This window comes from Sander vitreus, chromosome 1, assembly GCF_031162955.1.
Source record: "Sander vitreus isolate 19-12246 chromosome 1, sanVit1, whole genome shotgun sequence".
NCBI classification, from domain to species: Eukaryota; Metazoa; Chordata; class Actinopteri; order Perciformes; family Percidae; genus Sander; species Sander vitreus.
In genome coordinates, this window is record NC_135855.1 from 30187118 (window position 1) to 30200493 (window position 13376).

At 39.2% G+C, this 13376-nt stretch overlaps 1 protein-coding gene across 3 annotated transcripts in view; it reads left to right on the forward strand.

Annotated features, from left to right (window-relative positions):
* Positions 1-13376, forward strand: part of LOC144519143 (FERM domain-containing protein 5-like) — a 77522-nt gene that overhangs the window by 53286 nt on the left and 10860 nt on the right. Inside the window, exons 3-6 of one of the 3 annotated variants that reach the window (XM_078252079.1) lie at positions 7345-7449; positions 9158-9200; positions 9375-9453; positions 12908-13005. In XM_078252079.1, the coding sequence (XP_078108205.1) occupies positions 7345-7449; positions 9158-9200; positions 9375-9453; positions 12908-13005 (325 nt within the window). Of the gene's footprint in view, positions 1-7344; positions 7450-9157; positions 9201-9374; positions 9454-12907; positions 13006-13376 lie in introns of those variants that run through there. The other 2 variants (XM_078252088.1, XM_078252096.1) reach the window with 2 other exon arrangements.

The window sequence follows — 13376 nt, forward strand, 5'->3', positions numbered from 1 at the left end:
GATTTCGTCCATCGGCACAACCCTAGCCAGTAGGTAAGAGTTGGAATGTCTGCTCATTTCTCTTCATTTGTCTCACACTTCATCTTACCCTTGCTCATGAGCAGGACCTTGAGATACAATGTACCATTAAACACAACATCTTGACTCACTCCCTGTTTTCTTCTCACTCTGCTGAAAACCACTCCTTGTCAGAGTACAACACCCACTGACGATTCATTTGACTTATTTGACGCCAATGATGTGGACACAACTTTTTCTCTGGTTACAAGCCTCAAATGGCTCGTAGCAGTTGCCCCGCAACCCTATATTCCCACAGCTACTTCTCAAGGGATACTGTCATAACCATTTACAATTCACAAAGCATGTGTAGACTGGATGAGCAAACTCTTATAAACTCTCCAAGGTCCTTGTAAGAGTAAAGAGCTGATCCACAAAGAATGGAATCTGCATTCTCCCTCCTGAATTTAAGGGTTTGATGATCTGTGACAGTCTCCTCTCCACCACAAGCCCCATCTGCCAAGATTGGTCAAAGCCCTGCCTCCTCGTCCTGAGTCATAGGAGCATCTTTGAGGCCAACTGAAAGTTCGTCTTGGTAATCTCCTCAAATGTCTCCCACATGTGATTCTCAAAAACTGCATATTTTGTTGTCAAGTTACCAACAACTGAAAATCAATATCCATTAGGTGTTTAGATTATTTTGTCAAGCTCATAAAGGGGAGCACCATCTATGTTAATAATTCCAATATGTTATTTCCATCGCCTAGACAAGTTTTTGTTTTTTCGTGAACATTAGCTACTCTAACGTTCACTATCTCTTTCTCTAACTAGCACTCTATTTTTTTGGATTTGCGGAAGAGTTTATCTTTTCAAATGTTTGGACTGTCTTAGAATATAGGAATAACGTGAATGAATTTGGAAAATGGGCGTGTACTGTACGTGGTACTGTAGCCTGAACAACGTTTGTTTGGATGTCATACACACCTGGACGTGCACACGTATATAGCACATAGAGAGCAGGGCCTTCAGGCCATTTGTCCTGATCAGTGGAATCAAAAACCAGACTTTAAAGACTTCCCCATGAACTAGATGGAAGCTGACAAGACAATCATGGCCCCAGCTCCTTTATTTTTGTCAAAGGTCCCAGCATACACTGTGCAATAACATTACTGACTCATCACGCTGAAGTTTTAGTTTTACATCTATATCACATTTCACGATGTGTATTGATAAACTGTACTTAAGTGCTGTTTGCTCACTATGATAATTAGTTAGCAGGACTGGTTAATGTGGCAGAAATGTCTTTCATGATTTTATTGGTTGATATATACCACAATTTATATAATTTAATTGATTGAAAAAGGCCTTTAGCTCTTGAGTGATAATGACAGATTAACCTCAGTAGTATTTTATTTTGCGTTAGAAATTTGACCACATTAGGAAAGTGTGATTTGTGCAGCTGAGGAAGCTGTACTCAGGGTGAGTTTGGAAAGCAGGTGATGAATGGGGTTTAATTACTCTGAGAAGTTGGTTTGGGTGACTGGATGGAAACACCATTCATCAAAACTATACTGTAAATATGTTGTTTCAGATATATAACCCTAATTAATCTTACATGAGGGGCATCAACTGTCACTGCTATAGCGATTGTCAGTACATACTAATTCCAAATGAACCCATAGGAAAACGGGCTAACATTAAACTCATATAATAGTTCCAATTCTCCACAATGTGATATGATGAGATGACAGTAGGCAATGTTTAAGCCACACTTTGTTTATGCTGAAATGTGATATAGCATTACTGATTAAAACCCATCTCAAATAAAATTGTTTTTTAAGCCTGTTTACTGCAGCATCATTTTACTCAGCTGGCACTTTTTTAAGCTTTTCCTGCCTTTTTTAAAAGTTTATAACAAAAATGTAATATTTGCTCACCTGCAGTACTGTGTGATGGATTGGATATTTACATGTATGGCTACAGTTCACAGATTTGCACAATGTGGTGCATCATAAAAAATTTGTTCACAATGCATTCTTTCTACGGTCAGTGTAAAGTCCTTGTGTTAGATATAAAACAAAAATCATTCCCACTGCAAAGCCTATTGTATAAGTTCTAACTGTATAGCCATTTATCTTAATAGCAGATTATTTTATTTCCCGATTCCCTGATATTTTGGCAGTAAAAAGGTTTTAATCCTAGGATAGCATGGGTCTAATCATTTCCCCCGCAGCAATAAAAACCTAAGTGAGAGAAAACTGTGAGAAGCAATTCCCCCCCACTGAAATTACATAACCACAAACCACATAAAATATCTACAGTTTATCTACTCAAAAACAATTAAAAAAAATGTGCTTCAACTGGCAACATATAGCATTTCCTCTCTGCAGCCACCAGTGTATTGCAGCTTGGCTCTGGGTTTAAATCTCATAAGGATGTTGAAGAACACTTAACTTCGGATCAATAATGTTTCTGCCTTTGTGTCCCAGTGGAGCCTCATTCAGCTCACTGAAGTTCAGTGTGTCTCATCAGTATGCAACACAACACCACATATACATTATAAGTGTTTGGTCAGCTGCCTATGGGCAGAAGAGACTCTGCTGCTTTATTCTATCGCTGTTTAGTCCAGCCAGACAATGAGCACGGAGCAAAATTAGATTGCGCTTTGATCTCATCGTTACAAACCGCATCAGAGTGCAGAGTCAGGTAAATTACCAGGAAAATTAGGATTACCTGCACTCATTGTAATGCACAATAGAAGACTCCAGATCAGAAGCTCTTTATTAAGTCGTACCATTTAAAATCTGTTGTAACAGCTGATATATCTGTCGTAGAAAGTGTGTGCTTACACTGTTTTTGTGAGTGAGGACATTTTTGTCAAGGAGTTCAGAATTCTTTATTAATTTCCTTTCATTTATTTGCTGAAGTGACTGAGATGAATCTCCCTGCCTGTGTTGTAGTTTCATAACTACTAACTTGGACGTGGATCATCAGTAACCTCTTAAACACACACGCACACACATGCACATGCACATAGAAATATAGACAGATATACCACACACACACACACACACACACACACACACACGCATATAAATACACTGGTGCACAGTTCACACAGAAGGAAAAGGCAGTTTCAACATGATTAATTGGGAAGGCTTTTTTTGGGCACTGCTGTAGTTTACACTACAGTGCACAGCAGATGGAGGGAGTGGGAGGTACAGGCTATGAAAATGTTGTGGATCTAGAGGTTTCACAGGTGTACCAAAGACATTTATAATAGAGCAATAAGAATTGAGGCTTCTTGTGTGCATGTGTGAGACCGCGCGTTGATGTGTGCGTTTCTATTTTTGTTGCTGGGCCAGTCAGCAGGCCTGTCCTGGTGAGTCAGGGTGTATGTGTTGACAGTGACATACAGACACACTGACAGAGGAGATGGAGGGGCAGCCCGGTGCATCCTGGGAAAGGTCTGGAAAGTGCATGGCTTGATCCAAGTGGACCTGATAGGTTTAGGTTGGGTTGTGCTTTGGTGTGGGTTAAACATTGGTGGGTGACGAACGTGGGTGACTTAACTCATGCATATACTTCCTTGATGCTTCGGTGGTGTGCTTTGATGTAATATAACCTCTCCAATATTGCTCTTCAGATCCTTTGGCAGGTTTATCGTTAAAGACACATGTTCTCTTTTAATCTACAAATATTTAGTTTTAATTTTAGTTACACCTTGTATTTTAGTTTAATATTTTATTCAATATGTGTCTGTAGCTTCAATAAAGTGCTGACACAGGCAGATACAGAATACGTAGTCTACATCGACAACTTTTCATTTATGGAATTGTTCCGGTGCCGCTGGAGGTTCCGCCAAATGTCCTTCATTTTCGGCCAGATGTCCGTCATCTTCCGCTTTCTATGTGTTGGCATTCTAAACTCTGAATGATTTATGAGGACTATGGTTAACTGCTCCTCAGATCTCTGCAGGGTAAATCCAGACAGCTAGCTAGACTATCTGTCCAATCTGAGTTTTCTGTTGCATGACTAAAACAACACGTTCTGACGAGGCTATTTTGCAGAGGCACCGTTGCTCTGTACGGTGCTTAGCGCCGACCAAGACAATTGTGATTGGTTTAAAGAAATGCCAATAAACCAGAGCACATTTTTCTCCTATCCAGAAATGCTGTGTGGACTAGCCAGACCCTCCTCCGCAGCGCTGTGGAGAGAGGGTCTGACAATGCTAGACTACAGACTAGGTGGTGCAGTCAATAGGATTGAACAAGACCGTTCAGACAGAAAGAAAAACAAATTTTAGAAGCGGCACGATTGCATACAAAGGCAATGGAAAGACACAACACAAATTTGCTGGGGTGGTATGAATTGACAGAAAGACTTGTACACACTAGTTGAAAATATTTCAACCTGACGGAAAACTTCATAAAATTAGAGATTACAGAAAAAAGTTGATTAAGGGATTATTCTACTTCAAACCACTGAGAAGTTCAATTTAATCAATAGTTGTTTATGCACATTGAGACAACCAGTCTGGTTGTTAGAGGAAATTTAGTCTATATCCTTCGCGTTCCACTTCTGGGACTGTTCCGGTGCTGCAGGAAATTCCACCAGATGCATGTATTTTTTTTGTTGTATTTATAACTAACACAAACAAATCAGAGTGTCTTTCGCGATGAGTTTTATTGCGCCAGTTGATGACGATAAATAAACAATATATTGTGAAACCCTATAGACGGCAGAGATGTTCACAAGATATTTTTTGGAAATCCAAATCCGAGTCTCAAGTCTTTGAGGGGCAAGTTCAAGTCAAGTCTCAAGTCTCTGGCCATCTGATCTGTCCCTAACACTGTATTGTTAAATCTTATGAATTCAAAGCATGTCTTGTAGCTACCATCCATACAGTACAGTATCAAAATCTGTTGGCGGATAACTTTATGGGGTCTACTTAACACATCCCTCTAGCCCTCTGACCTGGTGAAATATTAACCTAAGTCTGTCACATCATATGGATACAACTATAAAGATACAATTTGCCTGTTCCCAGAATTAGCACAACACTTTGCGATGGTTAGCTTGTTACCTGTGACGATATATGCTTAATGTAACTTCTCTTTCACATTAGCAAGTGACTGACCTATCTGGGTGCGTTTTGAGATGCCTGATGAAGTTCGACGTTGTTGATCCGGCATAATTTATCTTGGTGCCACACACCTTACATTTAGCTGTTCGCTTACTGCCACTGTTTACCAAGTTATTGAAAGCCAAACTAATGACAAAAGGCACAACTCCGGGAGGACTTGGTGTCGCCATCGTCAATGCATTTTTTTATATGTGAGTGCACGCACATAAGGCATAGCGCATGCGTTATGTTGCACATTATGGCAAAGGGCAGGGGACATGCAGCTCGTCATACGTTTCCCCAACTTATATGCGTCAATAAAAGAAAATATGAATACATAAATAAATGTAGATTTAAAAAGCAATAATTGCATGAAAACTGGTTGTGAACGAGTCTCGAAGCTTGAGTCCGAGTCAAGTCTGAAGTCTTTTGGGTCAAGTCGCAAGTCAAGTCTGAAGTCAGCTGTTTGTGTGACTTAAGTGCGACTCGAGTCCGAGTCTCAGACTCGAGTCCCCATCTCTGATAGACAGTAGTAGGTTTAACCCAATCCAAAGAGGAACATTAGTATTACGTAAGTAATATGTTAAACCAATCTGATATTGAGTGAAACAGACGTGTGAACAGGCTTCATAATAAAGATTCTCACATTGTCATATATAATTTGTCTCAACAGGGATTGTATTTAAAAATGTTTCATATCTGGATCCTTCAATGCATTTATTCTCCTGTCCTCTCTTTTTGATTGCTGTGCTGTGGCATGCTGTATTAAGACAGATTAATCAGTGTCAACTGGCCTGGCTTGTTTTCTCTCTCTCCCTCCTCTGTTTTCTCCCTCTCTTGATTTGGTTTTGTCTTTCTCTTCTCTTTTTCCCCTTCCGTTCTCATATATCTGCCTTTGACTTTCTCCGACTATGCAGTTTTGAGTCACTATGGGAATGCAGTGTCACTTCTGAAGGGCATTTTAGGATATTTGTCCTTTGCCATTATAGTAAGAAAAACTATAACCTATATGTAGAGTGAACACAGTTGGAGAAATCTGTTCAATTCAACCCATAGTCTGCATGCTATCGAAAACAGTAACTTTAGTTTCCACACATATTCTTAGATTGTAATCGGTATGTGTAAACTGGTTGGGGATGTCAATGGTGAAAACATTAGATGTCTGCATGTCAATTTAATGTATGCTGAACTATTCCATAAAACTATTTCAGTTGATTTGGAGAAGGCTGACACGGAGCTAAACTAGCTAACTTCAAGGTGCCCTTAACATACCAATCTCTACCTTGCTTTTAATGAGATGACGCAGATAATATTTGCAGGAATGTCATTATCAAGTGACCTATTTCTTTAATATGTTGCACCCTCCTCCCCTCAATCAACTGCATGTGTTGGCACCTGTTTGAATCACTTTTCAGAGTTCCAATTACTGGCTCATGTTTTGTATGCATTCAGTGGCAGCCTTGTTTGCTGTACCTTATTGTTGCAGTTCAATCTAAATAAAGACCTTATTAAATTGTGTTTTTCATGAGTCTGTTGGGGCCAACGCAGCTTTATACAAGGGCCCTGCTTACACTGCCAGCATAGCAGGTCTGTTTCCTCACTCACACCAGATCAAGGCTATATAGTACATTTGAATTAGGTTAGTTATTTTGAACAATTTATTTCATCAACCTAGTTAAAAATATAAACATTGTATTTCTAGGTTCTTGAATTATATACAAAAAGTATTCATATCTTTGGATGGGTCAGGTTTTAGCAATGCATTGCATGACAAGGGCTTCCTCTCCTTTTCAGCCTGCCTTTGCCCACACCTTGTCTCACTGCTTTTCCAGGTCTTTTTCTGCAGCAGAAATCTCTTGAAGCTTTCGCAGGTGGCTGCTGCCTCGATATAAATATTTTATAGTCCTCATATATCTCCCTTGAGGGTAGTAAATATTAAAACACTTTCTGGTGGCTGTTTTGACTTCTCAGAGGCTCAAAAAAACATCCCAATGAGAAGGAAAAATAAATCAATTTTGATGTGACACTATCGATATGTTGTAAAAAAGTCTTCTTGATTTTGTAATGTGTGAACGTGTTGTTATTTGCTGCCCTACCTGGGCAGAGTGTAGACTTTGGTCTAGACTCTACTGTTTTTCTATTTCTTTCTCTTCCCTTCTCTCGTCAATGTCCCTCAAAAACATTATATGAATTTCTCTCAACTTATATTATTTCTCTTTCAGCGGGATGCCAAGGGACAATACCTGTTTGACCTCATCTGCCACCATCTCAACCTGCTGGAGAAAGACTACTTTGGCATTAGATATGTTGACCCAGATAAGCAGAGGGTAAGTATTCATTTGGAATAACAAACCCAACTACATTTCAGTTGGATTAAATTCAGTTGACTATGCGACACTGTGACTCATGATTTGGTTTTGTCTCCTTCTCTCTGTCATCCCCATCTTTCTTCCTTCCTTCCTTTCTTTCATTTCTGGTCTCTCTATCTTCCTCTCTTGTCATTTGTTTCTGTGTCATTCTTTCATCTGAAATATCTGGAATGATTTTAAAGCTACAGTTGGTAAATTTCATTAAAAAAAGAAGCTTTTTGTCGTATATGTTGAAACTCTACCCTGACAGCACAACATGAATCAGATCATTTGTGGAAAATTCAAGTTCCTCTGCCTCCTCCTGGTGCTCCTAACAGAATAACAAAGAAAAGAAATCTGTTTCTTAAAACATTTGATGCAAGAAATAGGAAATGCAGTAACAGAATCTTGATTCATATTTCATCACCACTGCCTATAGTTTGATAATTTGACTGCAGTTCAGGAACAGTCATTGACACTGTGTTAGAGACTCCTCAACTCTGATTGGTTGGTAATCTTTGGGCGCGGTGGAAACTTGCAAATGCCATTAGGAGCACTAGGAGGAAGCAGTTAATCTGTCTCGTGTACTACTGTCAGGATATAGTGAGAGTTTCAGCAAATATGATGAAAACGTACCTTCTCAACCAAGTCATCGGCCCCTTGAATTAAAAACTAGTTCACACAAACTCCATAATTTGCTTTTTTGAATTAGCTAATCATTTGTGCACCTAGGTTTACAGAGTGAATTGCTTATCCCGTAAAAAAACATTTAATGTTGTCAATACAGCGTTGTGTTTTACAGGCTAGACTCATTTTTGAAGATGATAAATCTTAACAATCTTGAAAGGCCTGAGGAAACCCTGTGAAGCTCATGAAAGGATAGGAAGCCTTCTGTGGCCATATTGTCCCAGTCAGTCTTCACCATCTCTACACTGTCTTTTAGAGTCTGTAGATCACCAGGTAGAGTCTCACAGGCAGTTAGGGATACTTTGTTAAATGTTGTTAGATATGAATGCCAGGCCTTACTGGTCAAATGAGTCTTTTTTTATCCTCTACATAAATATTCAGGACACGTAGGTAGACCTGCAGGTTAATTATGCAAGCTGGAAAAATGCCAACCCCTTTAATTAATATGAATATCAATCACAGAAATTAACACACTTCTCTGTGAATTTGCAGGACTTGGAGTATGTGTTAATCATTGCACTTTTGAACTGGATTACAAATGCTTTCAAGACTTGAAAATGTTATCCACTTTGCAGATTCGCTCTGCATTTTAGCTGAGAGACATTTTAAGACAATGTGTTGCTAAAAAGTTAATAATTAAAGCTAACTGCATCATTGTGTTTAACATCTACTGCATTGTGAGCGCAGTGCGCCATTATTGTCAGCATGTCATCATCTCACTGATTAGAGCCAGTTTGGCCCGTGATGTTTAGCACTCTGACAGAGAACAGCAGTCTCCTGATTATCTTGCAAACAGCTTTCCTTCATCTCCTCTCTGCATGGAGACTGTAGTGGAGGGGGTCTAAATAAACAGAAGGCAAGGAGATGGAAGTAATTCTGCTGTTCCTTCCAGCAATAGATTACAAGTCATCATGCTCAGCTCCTGAGCAATCAGACTTCAGACTGACAGTTTAGCAGCTAAAGATTCAGTGGTCTTTACCTCTCTTTCTCTCCCTTTCAGCATTGGTTGGAGTTTACAAAGTCAATTGCCAAACAAATTAAATGTAAGTATTTAATTTAACATGCCTGATTAGTTGGTTAAATAAGAAACCTTCAAGAAAATAAATGTGCTAAATATATATCGTGCAAAACAGATGAAGAAAAACAGATCACACCAATCACGGAAACCACATTAGAAACATGACAATAGGTTTTAAATGTTTGTCTTTGTTCCCTAGCCCAGCCTCCATTCACCATGTGTTTGCGTGTCAAGTTTTACCCGCCAGACCCCGCAGCCCTAAAAGAGGAAATCACCAGGTAAGATTTTAAGATAGCATGGTGGGCTGCAGGTGGCGTTGAGGGATGTATGGAAGTGACGATGTTTGCCTCTCATTACTCTCTTTCTCTCCCACTAGTGAAGTTTCAGAGGTGAGAGTTGTGACAAGTTAATGCCTCTTTAGTGATTTGTTTTGCATTTCCATTTAAATCAAACCAATCAATACAAGAAAATTGTACAAATGGCAGTCGGGTTGAGCAGTGTTTTAAAAGAGTACTTCATCGATTTAGCATTACTCTTATGTAACATTTTTTATTTTTTAAGTGGATCAGAATCGATGCACCAGCACCAGAAATATCATCTTTTTTATTCCATGGATTCTTCTTCCTTGTCAAAACCTGGCACCTACATTACCCACAATGCAACTCGACTACAGACAGTTTGGTCATCAGGTGTGTTAAGCTAGTAGCGGCTAACATAGCCTCGAGCTGCTAGCCTCAAGCAGAGATAAGGAGCAACAGAGGTCTGGTAAGCTCACTTCTTTCTAACTCCACACCCACACTTTTTCGATTTTCAAACGTGTATTCTTCAGCCCCATCCAGCGTGACTCAAGTGACATAACTTGAGACAATTTTCTCAGACTTAATTTGCAAGTTCTACTCTACTTGTATACTCATGCGTGTCACAAGTATTGCATGTGTTTTGATTAATGAAATGTATATAACAGGAGGAAATGATCTCATGTTGCAAATCATAGCTTGCATGATGCCATGTTTAATGCCATGTCTAAGGGGCACAGTTTTCTGAATCAAATGTGTTATAGCATCAAACTATTCTTCACAAACCTTTCCACAGACAAGAAGAACATCCTGAGTAGTCTATAATGACAACGTTTCATTTACGGGATTGTTCCGGTGCCGCCAGAGGTCCGCCGGATGTCCCTCATTTTCGGCTGGATGTCACCTTCTGCTTTCTTTGTCTTGGCATTCTAAATTCTGGTCGATTCGGGAAACATCCTCCGAGCTATAACCCACAATCAAATTATATTTATCTTTTTTGAGTAAAATTCTCATTGCACACTCAACAGCCATTTTCATTCCAGAGCTCCCCTACCTATGTGCACGTTCCACCAAAACAAGTTCCTTCCCGAGGCTATTTTGTAGAGGCACCCTACCAGCTTTGCGCCACACAAAACGATTGCGATTGGTTTAAAGAAATGCCAATAAACCAAAACACGTTTCTTTCCTATCCAGGAATGCTGTGTGGACTAGCCAGACTTTCCTCCACAGCGCTGTGAAGGAAGGTCTGGCAATGCGAGCCTACATCCTGAGAAACCCTTCTTATATTCTTTTTCCTCTGGTATTGCAGCTCTAGTTATTCATTGCAGCTACTTATTGGGTTTATTTGACCACTCACTGGTGTTATCAAACTTAATGTGGAAAAAGTGATGTCTATTTAAAAACAGAAATTCAGCACAAGTGGCCTATAAATCTTCTTCTTACACTCAACTAAGGACAATTACATCATACAACTATTTTGGGAGTCATAACCAAAAATGCTGACAAACCTAAGTAGCATAAAACGTCCGACTCCACAGCACTCAGAGACTGATTTCATTGAACCAAAGGGAATGTCCCTATCTTCTGCCTTTCTATTAATTTCCTTGTCTCATAAAATCATATCAAAAGTATTCTTATCATTGTATGCATGCAGCTTTCAGATAATTGAAAAATGGATAAGAGCACTGTAGCTTGGATAGAGGTTTTAAAGAATAATTGCTTTTGTCTGAACGGAGAATCCTTTCAGTACATACTGCTTAGGTCTGTAACCATCCTTACTTTTTTCGAGTGAAAATTACCATCTTAGGTCATCTCAACTACAATATTTAAAATGTTAATGTATTGTAAATGCAATACGTGATGCAGGTCCAAAAGAAAAAAACATAATATCCAGAGCTAAACAGTGAGTCTGTGTGCAGCGGGATTTGAGTATTCCTTTTTTTTTATACAGTGGGCTGCAGTGTCATGATGCTCCTCTCCATTGTGTATGGCATCCTTGACAGCTGAACAAACTGCTGTAAGGAGTGAGGAGTCAGAGAGCTACCGAGCGCACAGATCCCTGTAAATCACATCCCTCGACTGGTTGCCACTCAGTGAAATCTTATTTGCAATCCAGCTCTTCGTGATTGAGCTGGAGCGCTGGCAAGGGATAGCTCCTCCATATTGCGCCATCTGTTCTGACTGGAAGCTCTCACAGACCTACAAATGCATAGTAGATATGCATAGGCATGAAAGGTAGCAACATTTCGCATAGCTTTTCATGTTGCTTTCAGCTTTTAATTTTCTGTATATATTTCACAACAAGGTGGTGGTGATGTAAAAGGGCTCAATAATACACCCCATCTGTACTCTGACATTCTTCATTGCAATGCTTAGTGCAGCTATACTACAGTGTGTATTGCTTTGCTGCTTGTAGAGAAGCCAAAATCACAGGCGTTGGAAATGAATGCTGAGCAGAAAAATTGACATACACTACCGGTCAAAAGTTTGGGGTCACTTAGAAATTTCCATTCCACTCCATTATAGACAGAATACCAGCTGAGATCAGTTGCATTGTTTTTTTTAACCAGGGCAGCAGTTTTCAGATTACATTATGTGCTTACATAATTACAAAAGGGTTATCCAATGTTTTCTCAGTTAGCCTTTTAAAATGATATCAGATTAGTAAACAGTATGTGACTTTGGAACATTGGATGAATGGTTGCTGATTATGGGCAATGTAGATATTGCATTAAAGATCAGCCACCCACTCAGATCAGCTGGTATTCTGTCTATAATGGAGTGGAATGGAAATTTCTAAGTGACCCCAAACTTTTGACCGGTAGTGTATGTGTAATCTTTGGATGTTGTGGACGAGACCAGCAGATTGAGTTGTTGTTGTGGACTTCGGTGCAAACCAGCAATCATACTTTTAGATCATTGTCAATTCTCAAAATGATTATGCTTTAGCTCAAGTTCTGCCTCGAGGTAGGCACATTTATTTGGGTTAATTGTTGTACCACAATAAAAGGGTTGTGAAAGGGCCCTAGCATAATGGGTGCTGTTGTTAGCTACATTTATTTTACAGTTCACTGTGTAGAGCTGAAGGTACTGTAGCTTATCTGAAATAATTACAGACTTAGCATCTAACGCAGACTCGTGAAGACAGTCAATATATCCTTTTCTTTGTTTCTAAGAACAGCATCTTAAACTATTAGAGTGTTTGCAGGTTTAGTCTCAGGTACAAAAAGTCAGCCTAAGGTCTTAATTTAATTTACTTACTTTAATATAGTATTCTCAAGATTTCTTATCCTAACAATGTCTTCAACTCACTTGCAGTCTCAAGGGACACCTTACCTTAAAATTGTAAACATCCACCGCGTGTTTACAAGAAAAGGAATGCTGATATTGATCTCAATAATGACCCAAATCAGTTTCTCTGTGTTCCACTCCACAGATATCTCGTCTTCCTGCAGGTTAAGAGGGATCTCTACCATGGTCGCCTCCTGTGCAAGACATCAGATGCTGCTCTGTTGGCTGCCTACATATTACAAGGTACGACAAAATAAGGAGTCGTCATTTAAGCATTAGAAATGCTGCAAAGCTTTCAACCGGACTACTGGACCTTTATTTTAAATCAAACTGTCAAACAAGCACAAATTTCCTCATGAGAGTCAAACATTTCAATCTGGAACAGAAAGACAATCAGTGGCATGGTGTCCTCTGACTGGTGCATTTGAGGCAATTACATGTTATATCTACACCTTGTTTTGATGGAAAATGACATGATTGAATTTCAGAGTTGATTACCTTCAGCTTCCACAGTTGTGGTCCTCATGTCGGAATCGCACCCTAAACTACAACTGTAAATGAACAATATATATATATATATATATATATATATATATATATATATATATATATAT